At 37.1% G+C, this 21,287-nt stretch overlaps 1 protein-coding gene across 5 annotated transcripts in view; it reads right to left on the bottom strand.

Moving 5' to 3' along the window:
• Positions 1–14: 14 nt before the first annotated feature.
• The window catches only part of SLC39A10 (solute carrier family 39 member 10), a 196,239-nt gene continuing 174,966 nt past the window's right edge, over positions 15–21,287 (bottom strand). For 4 of the 5 annotated variants that reach the window (XM_073218416.1, XM_073218417.1, XM_073218414.1 and 1 more), the window contains exons 9-10: positions 13,809–13,999; positions 15–2,635 (exon numbers count right to left, since the gene is read on the bottom strand). In XM_073218416.1, coding sequence (XP_073074517.1) covers positions 2,477–2,635; positions 13,809–13,999 — 350 coding nt within the window. In that variant the 3' untranslated portion in view covers positions 15–2,476. The remainder of the gene's footprint in view (positions 2,636–13,808; positions 14,000–21,287) is intronic. The other variant, XM_073218418.1, reaches the window with a different exon arrangement.

Below are 21,287 nucleotides of genomic sequence, written 5' to 3'. Positions count from 1 at the left end.
AGAACACTGGCACATTTGTTCTTTTTGAGTAACTTTATTTTGGGAGAGTTCCATACGCATGAGGAACATACATAAAATGATACACCACTGTTGACAATGAAAAAAACAATTTGATCATTTCCAGCTTTACAAATTTTAGAAAAATGATTCAGTTACAACAAAAAAAGTTTAGATATTTTAGCAAGTATCACCTTGCAGAACCGTAATCATATTTAAGCCACTGACTCATTGTTAGTGGAAAAATTCACACTGTATCTAGTTACTACAGTATTTCTATGCATAATCACAGCTGTTTGAATGCAATGTGATATACAAAATTCAAATGGATGTCACACAGTGACAGCATTGTACAAGTAACATTAATGACCTCCAACAGACACATGTTAAATTAGACTGGTCAAGCTAACTGGAATGTTGGAGCCAAACAGAAATGTAGTGGAATTCAGATTGTCTAGTAAGACTTGAAACTATACATTAGAATGATGTGAAAACTAAATACTGGTGGAACCCTAACAAAATACTAGCAGCAACTGTTACAGCCCTCTTAAAAGTTTAAAAAAAAATGAGCAGAGGATATAAAACTTTCATATATTTCAGCGTAACCTATTCGCTTTAAATCAGGCTTTTATTTTAAGAATGGGAGTATATTCCAGCTGTTGCTTTTCAGAAAAGTTTTAAAATTAAGCAGATTTAATGCTGGAATGCAGAATCTTCCTTGGGTATAAAAACCCCAAACTGAACTGTAAATATTATGAATCACTTCAAGTTGGCAGTACTAAATAAAATACTTGCACTTTTTAGCTAGGTTGCTTGAAGGGCCAAGCAATGAGATGAGGACTGTCCTAATTCAGGGCCCAATGCTGAAGATAACATATAAAACTCCTACTTGTTACAGGAGACCATGAAGAAAGCCAGAAACAATTCTCCAAGTTCAGGTATAAGTTAAGGAAAGCTCCCTTGCTTACAGCATGAAGAAGAAACACTGGCAGTACTCGTAATACCTGGATGTGTGTGCTGCTCTCAGAGTTCACGGAGTAAGAGGAAGGGAGGGAGGGCTAAAGGGAACAGCTCAAATGGAATGGAAAGAGTTTGGCTCTTAAATACTTGAACAGTAAGATTTGTAAAGCAGCTACATTGGTAGCTAGGCAGATTAAAACACAGCTGCCTGCACATAGTTGAGATTTACCTGGCATGAATGACCATGTGGCACAAGATGTAACAGAAAGCTACATGCAAGTACAAATTATTAGGTCAAGATCCAGGATATATGGCTTGCACTTCTCACAAATCATTTATAATTATGGTAGTAGAACAGGGCACCTATAAGAGACTAATCCCTATGGGCACCAACAGCATATCTTGGCACAAAATGATCAAGTGACTTCAGTTGAGCTATTTAATAAGTGTGTCTTCCAAGTTACTTGGTACCATGATAGCCAGGGTATCAATGGAGATTATGGATGTGGTCAACTTACATTTTGTATCTTACAACTTTACTGGCAGCCACAGCATGTGCTCTACATTCCAGTGCCAAACTGGTAAAACAATGCATACATTTAGAACTTAAATTTCCCACTTAACTAGCTGGTGCTGTTAAAGTAGGAAAAATGAATATTTAGACCATGTTTGGGTTCTTCATTTAACTGATATATTCTAGAGGGTTACAATTTTAATGAAAAAACATTTCACCACATGCTCCAAACCCTTACCCCCACCAAAAATCCCAAACACAAACAATATTAAAGTTTGAAGAAAAAAAAAAGACCCCAAACACCAAGTATAATATTAATACAAAGAACCGTTATGAATCTTTCATGAAACTGAAGCTCACAAACATACAGTCACAAATTTCAGTAGTTTAGGCTGCAAGTTTAAACACTATGCCAATATATACAAAAATAGTAACTCTAGGTTCAAGAATAGGGCTTTTCCCAATGCTAGATTCATACCCTAATGCAGCCTACAGTTCCTATAGTCTACTTTATGCAGTTTCGAAGTTGTGTCAAGTTGATCCCTCTTACCACGTGTATATATGTATAGCTGAATTAAAGGACACTGTAATTCATTTTAGCACAAAGAAAAGTCTGCCCAAAGTCCATTTAAAATATTTTTAAAGTTAAAGTCATTTTTTTTGGTTCAGTTTCTATTCTGCATAGCCACAGACATTTCTATTACCAAAGAGACTATGTTAGTGTTTTATATGATTATTTTTTTTAAAGTCTTAATCAAACATATATCAACATTGCTTCATGGAGTCTCATTTTCTCCTTTCTTTATCACAACTTTATATTTTTAAAAGACCCCTTCACACAGGGAAAACAGTACTGAGCACTAGCCTCGTGGTTAGGCTCAAATCTATGGAACTTGTAAGCAGTACAAGCCACTGACTTTTCTCTGAGCAATGTGCACACAGTACAAGGAACAGACGCAATGCTGCATGGTAACATTCTCACTCCCCAGTGACTACTGGGAATGGTCAAAACTGGAGGTCAAACACAATTTTGTCTTCATAGAGGGCGATGACCAACATGATGGCAAATCCAAACAACAATCCTAAATTCTGAAGAATGAACTGTCCCACTGGACAAAAGCCATGTTCTTCATTGTCACCATCACCATGTAACATTTCTGGAAGCTGAGAGAAAAAATATATATATACTTTTTTTACATTTTCTTACTTAAGAAAAACTAATGAATAAAGCAGAACTCCAAATAATTATTTTATTGAACACAATGCTAACTGTAACACATGTTTTAGTCAAACACTAAGAAATTTTATGCTCTGGCTATGTGCTAGGTAAATACTAAATCTCTCCCCTCCTCACCTTTCCAAAAAATGCACATAATATATGCATTAGTCATCTTCTGAAGTTACTGTCCACTGACCTTATCAGTTCTGACATTTACTTTAGGCTAAAATATAAGACAACTTATCATTGCCAATAGAACTTTCAGAAAAGAATAGCACAATTCTCACACTGACTGATACATCTTAAACTCACTGGGAAAGTAAGATTCTTTGGGGGATATCTGGTTCAAAACTATCATTTCTTCACCCTTTTCCATTTAAAAATTCTCACTCCCAATGCATATGACATCAAGGACAGACATCTACAGAATTCCAAATAGGCATCTCTTTGACCTTAAGACATTATTTTCCTTCCAACAGACATAGAAAACAGTATGTCAAAGCTGTCCAGCAGTACAACTACCCAGGTACGCACACAGCCTTCAAAATGTATTCTACTCCTTTAATAGTAATAAAATTTTTAAAAATTTGGAAGTTTCCAGTATCTTTAAAGGCGTATACTAATTACATTTAACAATAATCCATAGTTCAAAGTATAGATTTGTTAAATCTGTGCATTACTTAAGCATAAAATCTTCCTCAGAAATCTAATCAGAATTGTGTAAATACTGCTACTTCCAATTTTGACTTTTACTGTCTGTTTTCAAGTTTGTAGTGAATATCCACAGAAAGATGCACTGATAATGCTACTTTCTTAGACCCTAAGCTTTACTCCCCAAACCCTGGTTCTTTTGGGTTTAGGGAGGAGAAATGTGGTGTTAAGTACATAGTGTCTACCTACAAAGAAATACCATTATTCATTATTAATTAATAAGTACAATTAATCCAACTACTGTACTCTGACATTGCTACAGTATATTTAACAATCTTCTGAGGGTCATGTTTAACAAGTACTTCATGCTGATCATCTGTTCTGTCAGCAATAGTGTATAATGGCTAATAGAGGATACTGTTCTTGTCTGGCAGAGCTAAGTAGTTGTGACAGTCTAGTCCACAAAGCCTCAAGATTAACTATCTGTCCCTTTACAGAAAGTTTGCCAACTCCTGGATTAAGACTAAAACTGGCAACTTCCTACCTATAGTTCTAGTTAAAGGACTACTTTATTATATCTTTCCTATCCTCTTACCCCAGTTTTTATCATTGTAAAAATTTTAATTCTGACTTAATATTTAAGCATAAACTATGTACAGGATGTTTCATAGACATATCCCCTCTAGAAGGATGTACATATCAGCTAGATCAGGCACTATGCCTTCCCCACATTTAATTTTATCCCAAATGCCAACACCCATATGGTCTGTCATAACCACAGCTAAGAGCCAGCCAGCACCTACTGGTATGGCCAGCACATATTAAAATGCAGCAATGCTTCCATACTGGTTGGTAAACAGCTTCTACCCAATGCCCCCTAAAACCAGATACCTCCACCTGTATATCCTAAAAGTATTTCCAACTAAAACTTCCAGTACTGTTGCTATCTTATTGACTCACTATAAATCAATAAAGGCTTCCTCCTTATAGCCAAAGTGGTCCTTCTAAAAAAAAAAAAAGTTATGTCATTGTTACTAAACATTTTGATGTCTTCCCAGAATTTAAAAGATTAATCTTCCTAGCATGGCATGCTGTGTGGCTGTCATGTCTAGCCAACATCTACCTGATGACTCTTTGGATATAATTTTTTAATCCATTTTTTCCCACATAACAGTAGAAAATACATAATTTCAGTGTCTTTAAAACCCTAACATGTGTGGATAGTTTGTCCCCCTTTTCTTGGATATTTAGGATGTTTCTAATATAATCACAGCATAAATACTACTGCAAAGAACACTGTGTTTTGGTTTATTTTTTGTTTGCTTTATTAGCAGTATTCATTTTAGGTTCTTTCCTCAGAATACAATTCCAGGAGTAGAGTCACTCACTGGTCAAAGAAATGATGGTCTCTATTCTTCTTTCTCATATGCCTTTTCCTCTTATTTCTAATAAAGTCTTCTTCTACATTCTTTAAAACTCGGCTCATATTTCCTGTTACAGAAAAACTTCCTTAGCTTTATTTCCCGATTTTTTAGCCAGTCTATCTCTAGTTCCATAAACTTGGTGCACGCCCCAAACACAAAGAACTCTGACGAGTGGCTGCTCTTCCTCTTCATCGGATGGTAATTCCTTACTGTAAAGACTCTCTTGTTCTTCTTACATTTTTAGCTTCCTAGTATAAAAATTAGCTCATTCATTCTTCATTTGGCTAATTGTGAACTGCCTCTCCAGTTAACTGAAATATGATAAAAATGCCTGGCCTCCCAGAACTGACATCCTAGTGGGGCACAGAGCAAACTCAGTAAGTAAAATGTTATTAATAGATTTAGAGACAAGTACAAAGGAGAATGAGATAAACTATGGAGAGAGGACGTGAAATGTTAGGGAAGAGACTGGCATTGTATACACGGTGCCTCACAAGAAGTGAGGGAGCTGGCCAGGAGGGCATCTGCAGGCAAAACGTTGTACATGGAGTGATCAGCAAGAGCCAGGACGGTGAGGCAGAGGCCCCTGGGGGAGGGGAGATGACGCAAGTCTGGGAAAACGAGGGAGGAGAGGGGAGAGGAAATGTTCAAGGAGGATGAAAACCTTTGAAGGTCACAACAGTAACTCTGGTGCCTTTACTCTCAGTAAGATGGAAAACAACTGAATGATCTGAAGTATAAGTGACACAATCTGATCTTTGAAGGATCACTTAAAAAAGATCATTAGTGTGGTGCTGATACACAGTATGGCAGACAGGGCAAGAGCAAAGACAGGGAGAACAGTCAGAGAAAGAAGGTGGGAACAGAGCTGTTAAAAGGGGCGGTCCTCAGGACTCACTGAGGTGCCAGACGTGGGGAGTACAGAGAGGGCACAAAGAACGACACTTAGGGTTTGACTGAGCAACTAGAAGAATGTAGTTACTGTTTATGAAATAGAGAATTCTCTCGGAGGTGCTGGTGCAAGGAGTGAGGCTGGCAAACATCAGGAGCTGGGTTCTGGATATACTAAGTTGGCAATGCCTTTAGACATTCAGGTAAGCAGGCAGGTACACTAATCTGGAGTTAAGGAAAAGGTCTGGGCTAAAGATGTAAACTTAGGAATTATTAGCCAATAAATATTTTAAGTCGTGAGTCTAAATGCAGTTACTTAGAGGGCTTTCACCAGCATGTGGAGATAAGGAAGAAGAAGAGGATCCAGTAAAAATGACTGAGAAAGGCCAGGAAGGCAAGGAACCAGGAAATGGTGGTGACACAGAAGCCGACTGACGAAGTGTTTCAAAGACAAGAGAATGATCAACTGTCACATGCTGCTTTTGGAACAAATAAAACAAACACAGGTGGGGTAAATGCACAGTTGACTTGGCAATTTCATGGCTGATGGTAAATTTGACAAAGGCAATCTGGCAAAGCAGTGACGGAGAAATCTGAGGAGGCCAGACTCAGGTAAGAAGAGAATCAAAATATAAGTAAGATGATCTGCTATAAAAGGGAAGGAGATATTTCTCTCCTACCTTTCTAAGAACGGAGAAGTAACACAAAGTTTATATGCTGACAGGAATGATCCAGAGAGGGAAAAATGAATGACACAGGAAAGAGAGGGAAGAATTTCAGGGGGTTTGCAAGAGGGGATAAATTCTAGGGAATAGTTTTAAGGAACTGGCCTTTGCAAAGAACCTAGGCATTTCTTCATAGTAACAGAGAAGGTAAACAGGCATAGATACAAGCAGCTGAGCAGAAATGGTGATGGGAACTTGGGGAAGGTTGTCTTGGTGGCTTCAGTGTCCTCCAGGAAATAGGAAGCAAGGTTATCGGCTGAACATGGGGATAGGAAATGAGGTACTGAAGTGTAAGGAGACTGGGAAAAAGATGACAAAGGCAAGGAGGAAACCTCCTCTGAAAACACATAAAACACAAAAATACAGCAAATACAACTAAACCTGAAAACGATCTGCAGACTGCAGGACTGACTACATCTGGGGAAGAAGAGAAGCCCTCACAGAAAAGGGTGAAGTGGCAAAGCAGAGATCCGGTGGGACCCAAGCCCTCCCCCGACCCCCAACCCACAGACGGGAGGAAGAGGAATGGAGCAGGGAGGGAGTAGAAGCCCCAGATCCCTGAACACCTGGCCCTGGGGATCTGCTCTGGGAACATGAGCCGACATTACATGGTGCTCTGGTGATTAAGGGGGCTGGACAACAAAGACAGGTGGAACACTCTGGGAGGCTGAGATTCCAGCCAATTGTGGAGAACAGGCACACTTTACCAGCCCCCCTGAAACAAAAGCAAAGCAGGCAGTTTGAAACTTCCCAGCAGTGGGAGGGATGCTGGAAGGGCAAAGGTTACATAGAGCTTGCTGCTCAGGAGAAAGGACAGGTGGACAATATCTCCCAGCCCACCCTCAGCCCAACAGTTTGGGAACTCTCGGGAACCCCAGACATTCCAACCCATCACTGGCAACGCAGTCCCCAAGGTTCCTCTCTGCAGCACACAGCCTGCGGATGGCCCACTTGGCCCAGCAGTGTTGTTAAGACTTCATTGCCCAATAGGCAGAGGCAGACCCTCCCGGGTTTCTTGGCCCTATTACAGCATAGCCAGGGAACTGCCTACAGGAGCCAGCCCCAGGAGCCCATTTCCCCTGGCGGGCACTGGCCCCACCTGCCCGGAGCCCCCACCATTGCTGAAGGCCAGGCAAAGGGCGACTCCATCCATAGCAACTCCAGCGGCACAGCACTAAAGCATCTCTCTGCACGTGTGACCAGCTGATGGTCCACCTAGCCCGGCAGTGGTGTCAGACATTGCTGGCGGCGACTAGGCAGAGGAAAACCCTCCCAGCTTTCTTAGCCCCATTTTGGTCCTGCCAGGGAACTGCCTGCAGGAGCTAGTCCCAGGAGCACCAGATTCTGCGCAGCGGGCCTGGGCAGACACACACACAAGCCCGCCCACACTATTAACCTTGGAGCCCCTGTCACTAATGCAGCCCAGGAAGACAGCAGCCCCACCCACAGCAACTCCAGCAGAGACTACTGCACTGATCACAAAGGCCCAGCAGAAGCCAACAGCTCGCCTGAAATCAAATCACTACAAGTCAGAAAGCAAGCTGCCCAGGCCACTGCACTGATAACTGGGGCTACTGCACTGGAAAGTGAAGTGTCTTGAGCTTCTGGGCACTAGAAGGCATCTCCTTCATAAAGCCATTACTCCACAGAAAACGCTGAGAAAAGAGGAGGCAGAGGAATTTGTTTCAAACAAAACTACAAAAACATCAGAAAGAGGGCTGAATGAACCTGAAATCATCAATTTTCTTGATAAAGATTCAAAGTCATAAACATGGTCACAGATCTACAGAAAAATATTCAAGATCTCAAAGAGGACATCAACAGAAGACTATAAAAGAGACCCTCAGAGCTGAAAAATACAGTGTCTGAAATGAAACATACAACAGAGTTTTATTTAATAGCAGACTTTCACAGGTTGAAGAAGTTGTAAATGATACGGAAATTAGGGAACAAGAATGAGGCCACAAAACAGAGAAAAAAGGATCTCTGGGAATGAAAGAATAAGAGAACTGTGTGACCAATCCAAACAGAACAATACTGGCATAACAGGAGTACCAGAAGGAAAAGAATGAGACAAAGGGATAGAAAGTCTCTTTGAGGGAAATAGCTGCTGAAAACTTCCCCAATCTGTGGAAATAGACACTCAGGTCATGGATATTCAGGGAGCCCCTAACAAAAGGAACCCCAGGAAGACAACACCAAGACATATAATAATTAAGATGGCAAAGATCAAGGACAAGCAGAGAGTATTGACAGCAGCCAGAGGGAGAAAAAAGATTACTTATAAAGGGAACCCCATCAGGCTACCAGCAGACTTCTCAGCGGAAACTTCACAGGCCAAAAGGGAGGGGCATGATATATTTAATGTAATGAAATGGAAGGACCTCCAACCAAGAATATTATACCTGGAAAAATTATCATTTGAATTTGAAACAGAGATTAAACAATTTTCAGAAAAAATGTTGGAAGAATTCAGCACCACTATGCCAACCCTACAGGATATATTAAAGGGGCTGCTGCTGTAGATAGAAACCTTCCTAAAGTGAAATAGCTGTCACCAGTTAAAGGTACTAGACTAATTAATTATCAAGTAAGTACAAAATTAAATCAACTACTCACAAAATCAGCCAAGGGATACACAAAAAATGCAGAATGACACCTAATACATAAAGTGTAGAGGAGGAAGAAAAGGGGGAAAAAGTAACTCTAGAATGTGTCTAAAATAAGAGTAATGAGCAATTTAAGATAGATTGTTATATAGTAAGGAAGCTATCCTTGAACCTCTGGTAACCACAAATCCGAAGCCTACAATAGATTAAAAAAAAAAAAAGAAATAAAGAAAATCTAATCACAGCACTAAAGACATCCATCAAATAATAAGAAAAGAGTTTAAGAGGAAAAAAGCAACAGAGAAGAAATATAAAAACAACCAGAAAACAATAAAATGGCAGTAAGTACGTATCAATAATCACCCTAAATGTAAATGGACTGAATGTACCAATCAAAAGAGTGGTAGAATAGATAAGAAAACAAAACCCTACAAGAGATTCATTTCAATCCCAAAGACATACACAGACTAAAAGTGAAGGGAAGGAAAATGATAGTTCATGCAAATAATAGGGAGGAAAAAAAGCAGGATTAACAGTACTGCTATCAGACAAAATAGATTTCAAACCAAAGAAAAGTAACAAGGGAAAGGTCTATTACATATGATAAGTCCAACAAGAGGCTATAACCCTTATAAATATCTATGCATTCAACATAGGAGCACTTAAATATGTAAAACAAATACTAACAGAATTGAAAGGGGAAATAGACTGCAACACATTCATTTTAAAAGACATTAACACACCACTCACATCAACAGACAGATCAACCAGACAGAAAATAAGTAAGGAAACAGAGGCATTGAACAATACATTAGAACAGATGGACCTAACAGACATATATAGAACACTTCACCCAAAAACAGCAAGATACACATTCTTCTCAAGTGTACATGAACATTCTCCAGAACAGATCACATACTGGGCCATAAAAAGAGCCTCAATAAATTCAAAAAGATTAAAATTGTATCAAGCAGTTTCTCAGAACACAATGGTATGAAACTAGAAATAAATCACACATGAAATCAAAAAAGCCTATAAACACATGAAGGCTAAACATGCTTCTAAATAATCAGTGGATCAATGACAAATTTAAAACAGAGATCAAGCAATACACGGAGACAAATGAAAACAACTCAACAGTCCAAAACCTGTGGGATGCAGCAAAGGTAGTTCTAAGAGGAAACTACATAGCAATACAAGCTTATCTCAAGAAACGAGAACAACCCCAAATAAACAGTCTAAACACACAACTAAAGAAACTAGAAAAAGAAGAAAAAATGAAACCCAAAGTCAGTGGAAGGAGAGACATATTAAAGATAAGAACAGAAATAAATAAAATAGAGAAGAATAAAACAATAGAAAAAATCAATGAAATCAGTAGCTGGTACTTTGAGAAAATAAACAAAATAGATAAACCCTTAGCCAGAAGTATCAGAAAAAAAAAGAGTGTATACACATAAACAGAATCAGAATGAAAAAGGAATAATCACAAAGAACACCATGGAAACACAAAGAATTATTAGAGAATACTATGAAAAATTATATGCCAACAAATTGGACAACCTAGAAGAAATGGACAACTTCATGGAAAAATACAACCTTCCAAGACTGACCCCAGAAGAAACAGAAAATCTGAACAGACCAATTACTAGCAATGAAATTGAACTGGTAATCAAAAAAACTACATAAAAAACAAAAAAAAATGCCTGTCCCAGATGGCTTCACAGCAGAATTTTATCAAACATTTAAAGAACTAATGCCCATCCTTCTCTTAAAGTATTCCAAAAAATAGAAGACTGGGGAATACTTCCAAACTCATTCTATGAGGCCAGCATCACTCTAATACGAAACCAGACAAAGACATCAAAAGAAAAAAAAGAAAATTATTAGACCAATATCCCTGATGAACATAGATGCAAAAATCCTCAACAAGATATTAGCAAACTGAATTCAAAAATACATAAAAAAGATCATCCATCATGACCAAGTGGGATTTATTTCAGAATGCAAGGATGGTACACAATTTGAAAGTCAATCAATATAATATATCATATCAACAAAAGAGAAAAAATCACATGGTCATTTCAATAGATGCTAAAAAAGCATTTGACAAAATGCAACATCCATTCATAATAAAAACTCTCAACAAATGAGTATAGAGGGCAAGTACCTCAACATAATAAAGGCCACATACTGCAAACCCACAGCCAACATCTTACTTAACAGCAAAAAGCTGAAAGCTTTTCCTCTAAGATCGGGAACAAGAAAAAAGGATGCCCACTCTCACCATTTTTATTCAACATAGTACTGGAGGTCCTTGCCATGGCAATCAGACAACACAAGAGATAAAAGGCATCCAAATTAGTAAGAAAGAAGTTAAATTCTCACTATTTGCACATCACATGATATTATACATAGAAAACCCTAAAGACTCCACCAAAAAACTATCAGAACTAATAACTGAATTCAGCAAAGTTGCAGGATACAAAATATGCAGAAATCTGCTGCATTCCTATACACTAACAAGGAATTCACAGAAAGAGAAATCAGGAAAACAACTCCACTTACAATTGCATTCAAAAGAATAAAATACCTAGGAAAAAACCTAACCAAGGGGGTGAAATACCTTTACCCTGAAAACTATGACACTCATGAAAGAAATGAAAGAAGACACCAATAAATGGAAATCTATCTCATGCTCATGGATAAGAAGAACTAATACTGTCAAAATGGCCAACCTGCCCAAAGCAATTTACAGATTCAATGCAATTCCTATCAAAATACCAACAGCATTCTACAATGAACTAGAATAATAGTTGTAAAATTCATATGGAACCACAAAAGAACCTGAATAGTCAAAGCAATCCTGAGAAAAAGGAACAAAGTTGGGGGGATTACACTTCCTGACTTCAAGCTCTACTACAAAGTCAACAGTAATCAAAACAATTTGGTACTGGAACAAGAACAGACCCATAAATCAATGGAAGAGGATAGAGAGGCCAGATATAAACCCACACAGATACAGCCAATTAATATACAATAAAGAAGCCATGAATATGGGGAATAGACAGCCTTTTCAACAACTGGTGTTGGCAAAACTGGACAACTACATGCAGGATAATGAAACTCGATTATTGTCTAACTCCATACACAAAAGTAAACACAAAATGGATCAAAGACCTAAATGTTAAGTTATGAAACCATGAAACTCATAGAAGAAAACACAGGCAAAAATCTCTTGCATATATAAACATGAGCAACTTTTTGTTAGGCCAATCAGGAAAGCCACTATCCAAAAGACAAGAAATAACTAATACTCGTAAGGATGCGGAGAAATAAGAACCCTCCTACACTGCTGGTGGGAATGTAAATTGGTGCAACGATTGTGGAAAGCAATATGTAGGTTCCTCAAAAAACTAAAAAGAGTAATACCATTTGACCCAGTAATTCCACTCCTAGGAACTTAAACAAAGAAAACAAGATCCCTGATTCAAAAAGACATATGCACTCCTATGTTTATCACTGCACTATTTGCAATAGCCAAGATATGGAATCAACCTAAGTGTCCATCAACAGATGGGCAGATAAAGATGTGGTACAAATACACAATGGATTATTCAGCCATAAAAAGAAAAGAAACCCTCCCATTTGCAACAACATGGATGGATCTAGAGGCTATTATGTTCAGTGAAATAAGCCACATGGAGAAAGACAAATACCAAATGATTTGTGGAGTATGAAACAAAGCAAAACAGAAGGAACAAAATAGCAGTAGATTCAAACACTGAGAAGGGTCCAGTAGTTATCAAAGGGGAGGAGTTGGAAAGGATGAGGGTGAGAGGGGGAAGGGGATAAAGGGGCACAATGATTCACAATTACAATATAGGTTGGTCATGGGATAGTAGTACAGCATGGAGAATATAGTTAATGATTCTGTAACATCTTACTACATTAATGGAAAGTGACCTCACTGGAGGGGGTGAGGACTTAGTAATATGGGTAAATGTTGAACCACTGTGTTATGTATTTGAAACCAACATTAAGACTATATCAATGATACTTTAATGAAAAAAAAATGCAGCTTTGGGCTACAAAAAGAATCCAAGAGGAGAAGGAGGGAAGACATGGCTATTTCTATGTACAGAATAAGTAACTTTTGCATTTTCTTTTTGTTCATAATTTCTGTACTTTCTATAATCAATAAACATTAATACTGTGATTAAAACCTTAGGTTGGTAATTTTGAAATAAGACTATCTAACAGATCCTACTGGGAAGAAAACTGAACATAATATCTAGTTAATAAATAAAAGGTCACCAAGTTGCTAGTTATGCAAATATACTGCCTAAAATATTTAGGATAGTAAAGTAAAATTAAAATAAAACTAAATGTTAATGTTTAGATTTATTAAGTTTAAATTAAAGTAGAAATAAGGGAAATTACATAAATCCCTTAGAATATGAACCATTTTCTGCATAAGACTGGCTTATTTAAGAGGTATGATTAGTATTTCTTTCTTTTTTGCCATAAAGCAAACTCAAAGAATAATTTTCTTAACAAACATTTCCACCCCGATATTACAAAATCTTCAAAGTCATGTAATAATCTCATTATTACATGCAGCATCTCAACTGGTTTCCAAAGAAGGAATGCTCCTTTCAAGTGTCTTTTCCTAATAGATTATTTAGGATATATCATGTCTTTAAAATGGGTTACACTTTTTAAAGTAGTCTTTCAAACCAGATCCAAAAATTTCTATTCTTGGAAGTTGCATTCTATTTACAGATTTAGTATAATAAAAAATATAAAATATCTTACCATATCCACCAAAGCTACGTAGAGGAACATGCCTGCAGTGACTGCAAAGATCCAAAGTGTGATGTTATTGGCATACTGACCAACCGCTGTGCCTATGAGCACGCCTACATAAGCCATCATGGCAGAGAGAAGGTTGTATACAATTGCTTGCTTTACAGTCATGCCTGCTTTAAGAAGAACTGCAAAATCACCTGCAGTTAAGAGATAACATGAGAGTTTTAAAACCACAAAATTTTATACACAAATTTAGGGGAAAAAAACAATTAAAAAAATTAAGAATGACATAAAAAGCATATACCATAAAAACTAAAATTTTATTAAAATTTGTTTTTTGCTTATTAAACCTGAATATATGCAAAAACTTGGATGAATCTCAAAGCATGATGCTGAAAGAGTCTGAAAGGTCATATATGACTTCATTTATATGAGTGCCTCAAAAAGATAAACTATAGTGATGGAGAACATTTAGTTACCAGGGGGCAGGGGTGGAAAAGGAGTGTGACTAAAGGGACAGCCAAAGGGGATTTGTTGGTAAAATGGAACTGTTCTCTACCCTGATGGTAGTGGTGGTTACGCAAATCTATATAAATGTTAAAATTCAAAGAACTGTATGTCAAAAAGCAAGGTCAATTTTACCATTGTACATGAACTGTAAAAAAATTTTTTAGTGGAAAAAAGGAACTAGGTCACTGCTCTTTTTGTGAGAACCAATGAAAGTTCTCTGCTCTGATCTCTGCTCTTCTTTCAAAGGGAGATGGCATAAGAACAGAGGTAACACATTCTTTAGGAATACTATATTCTGTTCACATTTATGTTTTATTTTTTTCCAGAAAAAAATTAAATTTTAATTCTGAAAATCCGAAAAATGTATAAAGAATAAAGAGACTTCTCATTCACCTGCCCCAAGTTGGAACACTAGGGAAATAAAAGGATTAAATATTCCTGAGAGGTTACTGGAAGGGCAAAACTGATAGAAATCAGTCTTGCAACTAAAGGATCAAACACCATAGTTTTACTAATTTTAACTTTTCTGTTTTGGTTATTAAATATACGAATAGCCAATCAATTACTGAACACTTATTAGTATGAATTAACACAAGGTCCTATCAGAATACTGGGCTTTTCTTTCCCTTTAGAAGGGATCTTACAAGACTAAAAAATACATGACCTGTTCTTTTTTAACTCTTATGGTTACAAGGGCCTAATTTATAACAGATAGATAGAAGTTAACAACAAAGAAATTAGTGCAAGGCATTATTTTTCCATGTTCCAACAAACTGTTACAAACTACATACTGAAGTATTCTGGGTAAAGTAAAGGCATCTATGGAAATTATGTACCAATGGCTTCTAAATTGTCATTCTCCAGTTTCCATCTAATACTACTCTTCTTACACATTTTCCCCTCTGACCCCAACAACTTAATTCTGCTGATGAGACTTGGATTCAGTATCAGCCTTAATCTCTTCTCTCCCCTAGAGTTTTAATTTCTTCTGGCCTTTCTTTTTCAGCTTCCTCTAAGCAAAGTGTTTCTTTTTACAAATTTCTCGGCCATGCTTTCAATACACACCAAGAGTGCTAAAGGGACAATTTCATTTAGCAGAGGGTTAGATAATACAAAGTAAGACTAGAGAAGTATCTTTTGGTTATAAAATACACTGTTTCCTTTTATAATTTCAAAATGGAGTTTTAAATGGAGTCTTGGTTAATAGGAAATGAACAAAAGTATCACAGGTACAAATTATACCAACTTTGATGCCTTCCCAGATGTTACTGGAGAGCAAGATGATTTACTTCATCCCTGAGTAACAACCAAACAGCATGAATTAACTAATCAAGACTCAAAAGGAATTACTTTTAATTAATACTTCTTAAAAATTAAGACATTACTTACATATATAATTCTCCATTTATTTTTTGGATGTAGAATTCTATGAGTTTTAAAAAAAGTACATACTATGTGACCATACCTCTCATCAAACTCTCGAACTACTTCATCACCCCAACTCCCTCAGGTCCCTTATTCCTAGGCAACCAGCGATCTGCCTTCTGTCCCTACAGTTTTGCCTTTTCTAGAATATCACAGAAATGGAATCATATAGTAACACAGTCCTTCAGGTCTAGATTTTTCACTTAGTATAATGTGTGTAAAGACTCATCCATGTTACAATTCATATCAGCAAGTTACTGCCTTTTACTGCTAAGTAATATTCCATAGAGGACGCATCGTTTATATACCATTTATCAGGGCATTTAAGTTATTTCCAGTTTTTGGCAATTATGAATAAAGCCATTATACACTTTCTTAGGTTTTTGTGTCAACATAAGTTTTCCTTTTTCTTATGTAAATAATCTAAGAGTTAGATTTCTGGGCCATACAGTCAGTGTATGCCTAACTTTATAAGAAATTGCATTCCCACCAGCAATTTATGAGAGTTCTGGCTGTCCCACACCCCTTGCAGACCTTAACAACAAATCCAGCAACTGAAATTCCATGTGGCCATCTGTCACCTGTGTAACTTCTTTAGTGAAATACGTAGTCAAGTCTTTTGACCATTTTTTTTTGTATTCTTATTATTGAATTGAGGTCTCTAAATATCCTAAAACTCTTTATCAGATACGTACTTTCTATATATCTTTTTTCCCACTCTGTGATTTATCTATTTACTCTTTTAAGTGTCCCTTGCACCGTTTTTAATTTTTCTGGAGTCCATTTTATTTTTTCCTTAATGAATTATGTTTTTTGATGCACCTAAAAACGGTTAGTTAGCTTATTCCAAGTACACAAAGATTTTCCCACTATGTTTCCTAAAAGTCTGGTACACATATCCCCGTTTTTCTATAAAGTTCACATTACATCATGTTTTTACGAAAGATCTATATTAGTACCTGTTTTCACTAACTGCAAAGAAATCTGAAGAGGATTTTCATTTTTAAGAAAAGAGTAAAAAAGCTAAAATAGTGTTCAGTGTTTGTTTTACAGCCACCGCTGTACAGAGGTAGGGCACACCCAAGCAGCAAGTGGCACTGGCAAGCTCCTTCCGCAAGGAGGACACTCAGCATCTCAGTATCAAGCCACCATAAAGCTTTGAATGGTATGAGCACCTGTACTTATCTCAACTTATTTTTGTGCATACTAAAGCATCAGAAAAGCCTATGGGAGGTCATTTTTTGGGTTTGGAATGCTAAACAATTTTTCCACATAAATTAATGGTAATTACTTCTCTGCTTTACACCACTTCAGTTTATGAAAGATTTCATAGGAATGCTCTACTTTCAGATAGCAAGGAGAACCTGTGTTTTAAGTTTCTTCATCTAGATCAATGACCCATTTTGTGTCAACTTTTGTCTATGATGTGAGTTTTTTGTTTGTGGGTTTTTTTGCAAGTAGATATCCAACTATTTCAGCAATATTTGTTGAAAAAACTATTATTTCTACATGAAATTTCTTTTGTACTTTTGTTGAAAAGAAGTTGCCATATACCTTAAAACTCAGTACTCTACTACTACTACTGACTTATGTGTCTGTTCTTTCATGAATATACTGCTCTGTTTACTGTGGCTTGCTAGTAAGTCTTAAACTTTGTTGTCCTTCTTAAAAATTCTTCTGGTTATTCAAGTTCCTTTCCCTCTCCATATAAAATTTTGAAAAACTCATTTGAAAAAGTGTGCTGGGATTGATTGGGAAGGCACTGAAGTAATAGGGATAATTGACATCTTAAAATTACTGAGTCTTCTAGTCCCTGAACCTAGAATATCTTATTTAAGTCTCCTTTGATTTCTTTTGTTGATAATCTGTACCTTTTAACATACAGATTCTATGCACATTTGTTAGACTTAACTAAGGTTTTTCATGTTTTTTTTGGTGTCATTATAAATAGCTCTTTTAAAAATTTCAATTTCTAATTGTTCAGTGCTAATAGATAGCAGCATAAATGATTTTTATATAATTATCTTGTATCACACTGAATTATTTCATTTAAAATCTATCTGTCCTAGTCTTATCTCAGGTTATAAATTCTCAAAGGTATCTGAGTATTTTTCTCAGTAAGAACCTGTATAAACATTTGAAAAATAAATCAGATAGGCCCACAGTTGGGATTTATACTGAATAAGTAAATCTATTCATCTTTTGATAAATCAACATTCATTCCTTTCTGCTGATAAAGAAAATCATTAGCACAATCAATGAGGTGTGCCTACCAAAGCTATTAGATTAATGTGGTCAAATTCTAGTTATGTTAAAATCTGCAAACATGAACTATTGAGTTTTTTTTTTAAACAAGCATGTATTTACAGTTGTCTTAAATAGTGCAAGTATATACACAGGTATAAATCTATACAATGAATGTTCAATTTTTCCTGGACAATTCTGCAAATTATGGAATTCTTAACTTGTGTTTCTACTTAACCCTTAATTAACATGAGAGACGGAAAAAATGTACAGTATTAAAGCCTCTCTGAGCTGAGTCTTAATACTATAGCTACCTTTACTTATCAAATGGTTAGTTCTTTCAAGTTCATGAAACACATTATTCAATGTCAAAAATATCTGGATTAGGCACAGTCGCAGGGGGGCCATCAGGTGAGAAATCAGGGATCAACAGAGGTGAGGCTTAGAACCTCACCCCCCCTGTTTTGAGAGAAATCTGCATCCGTGGATGTTTTGTTGCCCTTGTCTACCTTGGATTAATACTTAGTCTACAGGCACACACCTGATCATCTACATTTGCCCTTTTACAGCACTAAACTATGTTTTCTACCTTTATCTTGCATCTACCTACCACTTCAGCATTTTATTAAAAATAATAGTAATAATAATAATAATGTAAGGGAGAAATGTGGGATTCACATATAAATCAAGTATAAAAATCAAACGAATAATCATAATTGACCTGATTGTGTATAGTTCATGATGCGTGATGACCGAAAGTTTCTGTGATGACTGCCCTTGCACCGTTCACCATGTAAGAACTTATTCACTATGTAAGAACTTGTTCGTTATGCTTCAGAAGATTGGAGACTGACGAGAATTAGGCTTGGGGTTGATTAATGATTGTGCATTGAGTCCCCTATACAGAATTTTATTGTTGTTAACAACCATTTGATCAATAAATATGAGAGATGCCCTCTCAGAAAAAAAAGATCTGGATTATCTGCCCTTCTGGATTATCCCCAACCTCATTTCTCCTTCATACGTTCTTATACAGGTTTCCCTAAAAAATTATTTTTCAAATGTTTATACAGCCCCTTATTGAAAGAATGGAAAAAAGCAGAACATACAGAGGAATACTATAACTTACTTTTAAATTCAGCTACACAAATTTTGAAAAAACAAAAGAGAGAGTAGTAATTATTCAAGCAATTTCATCTATTACCACACCTCAGAGCAAACAAATTCAGGTTTTCCACTCCCTCAGATTGTCTCAATTTCTGCACACCTCTTCCAGTGTGCCCCCCTGAGATGAATATTGTTCTAAGGCTTAAAAGTACACATTTTTCATATTGTGTTCCTCAACACAAACAAAACCCCCACCTGATAAACCATTAGAGAAAACAGCAGTGCGGTCAGAGGAGGAGCACGAGAGCTTGGAATCACACTAACTTAGCATTAGTCTCCACTGCACTGCACTGTAATTTAAACACAAGGTTTTCCCCTTAGGGTAATACTTTAGTATAGGAATCCCACAACAGTTTAAAGAATTTATAATAAAACATTTAACTAGGGCTGAAGAGGTTTCAGGTCAAATAAATTATCCTAGAATATCCCCGACATATCATGCTGCTTTTGCCAACGTCTTAACCCAGTAAGTGGGGAGATGACTCCCCCTTTCTAACTGCCATGCTTCTATGTCGGCCTCCAGGGGCATGGCTTTCCCCTTGTTTAGGAATTCTGAGGAAGATATTTCTATGCTTCTCTCCATATCCTCTCCAAGTAAGAGCAGGTAATCTAATCAGAGTAGAGGCATTCACCCAGCCCTATTTTATCACTGTGCCTTAAAGGCAGAAATTAGGGTCTGCAAGCATGTTTTTCTTTTTTACTTCCTTTAGTTATGGAGTCAGTAAAACACTTCCTACCTTGTTGATAGATACAAGGGCCAAAGTCTTTTCTGTAACCTCCAGAGGAGAAAGCTGGGTCTTTTCTTTATGATCTTTATTCCCCAGGAGCCTATGAAGCTAGCATACAGGGCAGTTTATGTAGATTTAGCACCAGGCATTGGGAGAAAATGAACATTTTTGTAGGGTCCCACTCCTTTCCTTCTGGCAAAGCTCACTACCTTTGGGTTGATGTTTCCTCTCACAGCAATAGTAACACTCAACCTCAGGTTTGCGGGGTAAAACAGGCAGGGGTTTGGGGTCTGAATGTCTCACTGAGGAGTCCTGGCCCAAGCAGAGTTCTACAGTTATTTTTACCTGAGCTCTGTATTGGGTACCCAGGGTTTACCTAGCCGCTAAGATGCGTACTGCATTTGCTTTACATGTGGCTGTCATTCCCTGTGTGTCATTCCTAAAACAAGAAACTACAGAAAGAAAAAGGAGTGAGTGAGAGGAAGGCAACCATCTCTAATCTCCAAATTCCCTCCTGCCAATTCAGTAAAGATTCCTGGGGGTTAGAGCAATTCAGTAAAACCACACTTAATCATGAAGTGGCCAGACATACTCCATTGAAGGGGTAGTAGGTAAGAGAAGTTAAAGATTGTCCTAGTATAGCCGTGGATATGCGTACAACTTTCCAAGTCTATTACTAAGCATACCCGTGGATAAGTGTACAACTATCCAAGTCTATTACTAAGCAATTTAAAAAAACAAAAGGTAAAAGATTAAAACTATTAGGCAATGTTACTCATGTATAACAACTGACAGGAAGTCTTGACTGGTATTGCTAGGGAACTGAAAGAAGTATCTGGCAGATCATTCTCTTACTAACACAGGAATGCAGAGAAGGGTATAAGACATAGAGTCTGTACATAAAGAAAATGTACATTTAAAGAAATAGGACATCTAAAGTGGAAATCTACTAAGCACCAAAAGAAGAACCTGGAGAAAGTAAGTGATGTAGAGGACAAAGTCACACAAGGCATGGGGCACTGGAGGACAATACCGGAGTTAGAGAAAAGACCTTAGCAGGATAAACTACAGACAGAGGTAGTAGGACAAGCAAGGTGGAGGATGGGATAAGCAAAGAAACAGGTTCAGGCACCCACAGTGCATGTGCGGTGAACTATGTTTGGAGGAAGTAGAAACTATGCAACAGAAAGTATAGCAAGTAAGCCAGAAAGGTAGGTAGAGGCCAGAAATGAAGGTCATTGAAAGCAGGACTAATGAATCTCAAGCTTTTACCTTATAGGTTAAGGAAGCTACTTAAGATACAAATTATATAAACAAGTCACATTGAAGAATGCCTCTAGTTTCATTCCGTTCCAGTCCATTTCATATACCTTATTGGCAGATGTATCAAAAATACTGGTATTATTGAAAC

The sequence above is a fragment of the Manis javanica genome, chromosome 12 (assembly GCF_040802235.1).
Source record: "Manis javanica isolate MJ-LG chromosome 12, MJ_LKY, whole genome shotgun sequence".
Lineage (NCBI taxonomy): Eukaryota > Metazoa > Chordata > Mammalia > Pholidota > Manidae > Manis > Manis javanica.
The sequence above is the reverse complement of the archived record's forward strand: the minus strand, read 5'-3'. Positions and strand labels throughout refer to the sequence as shown.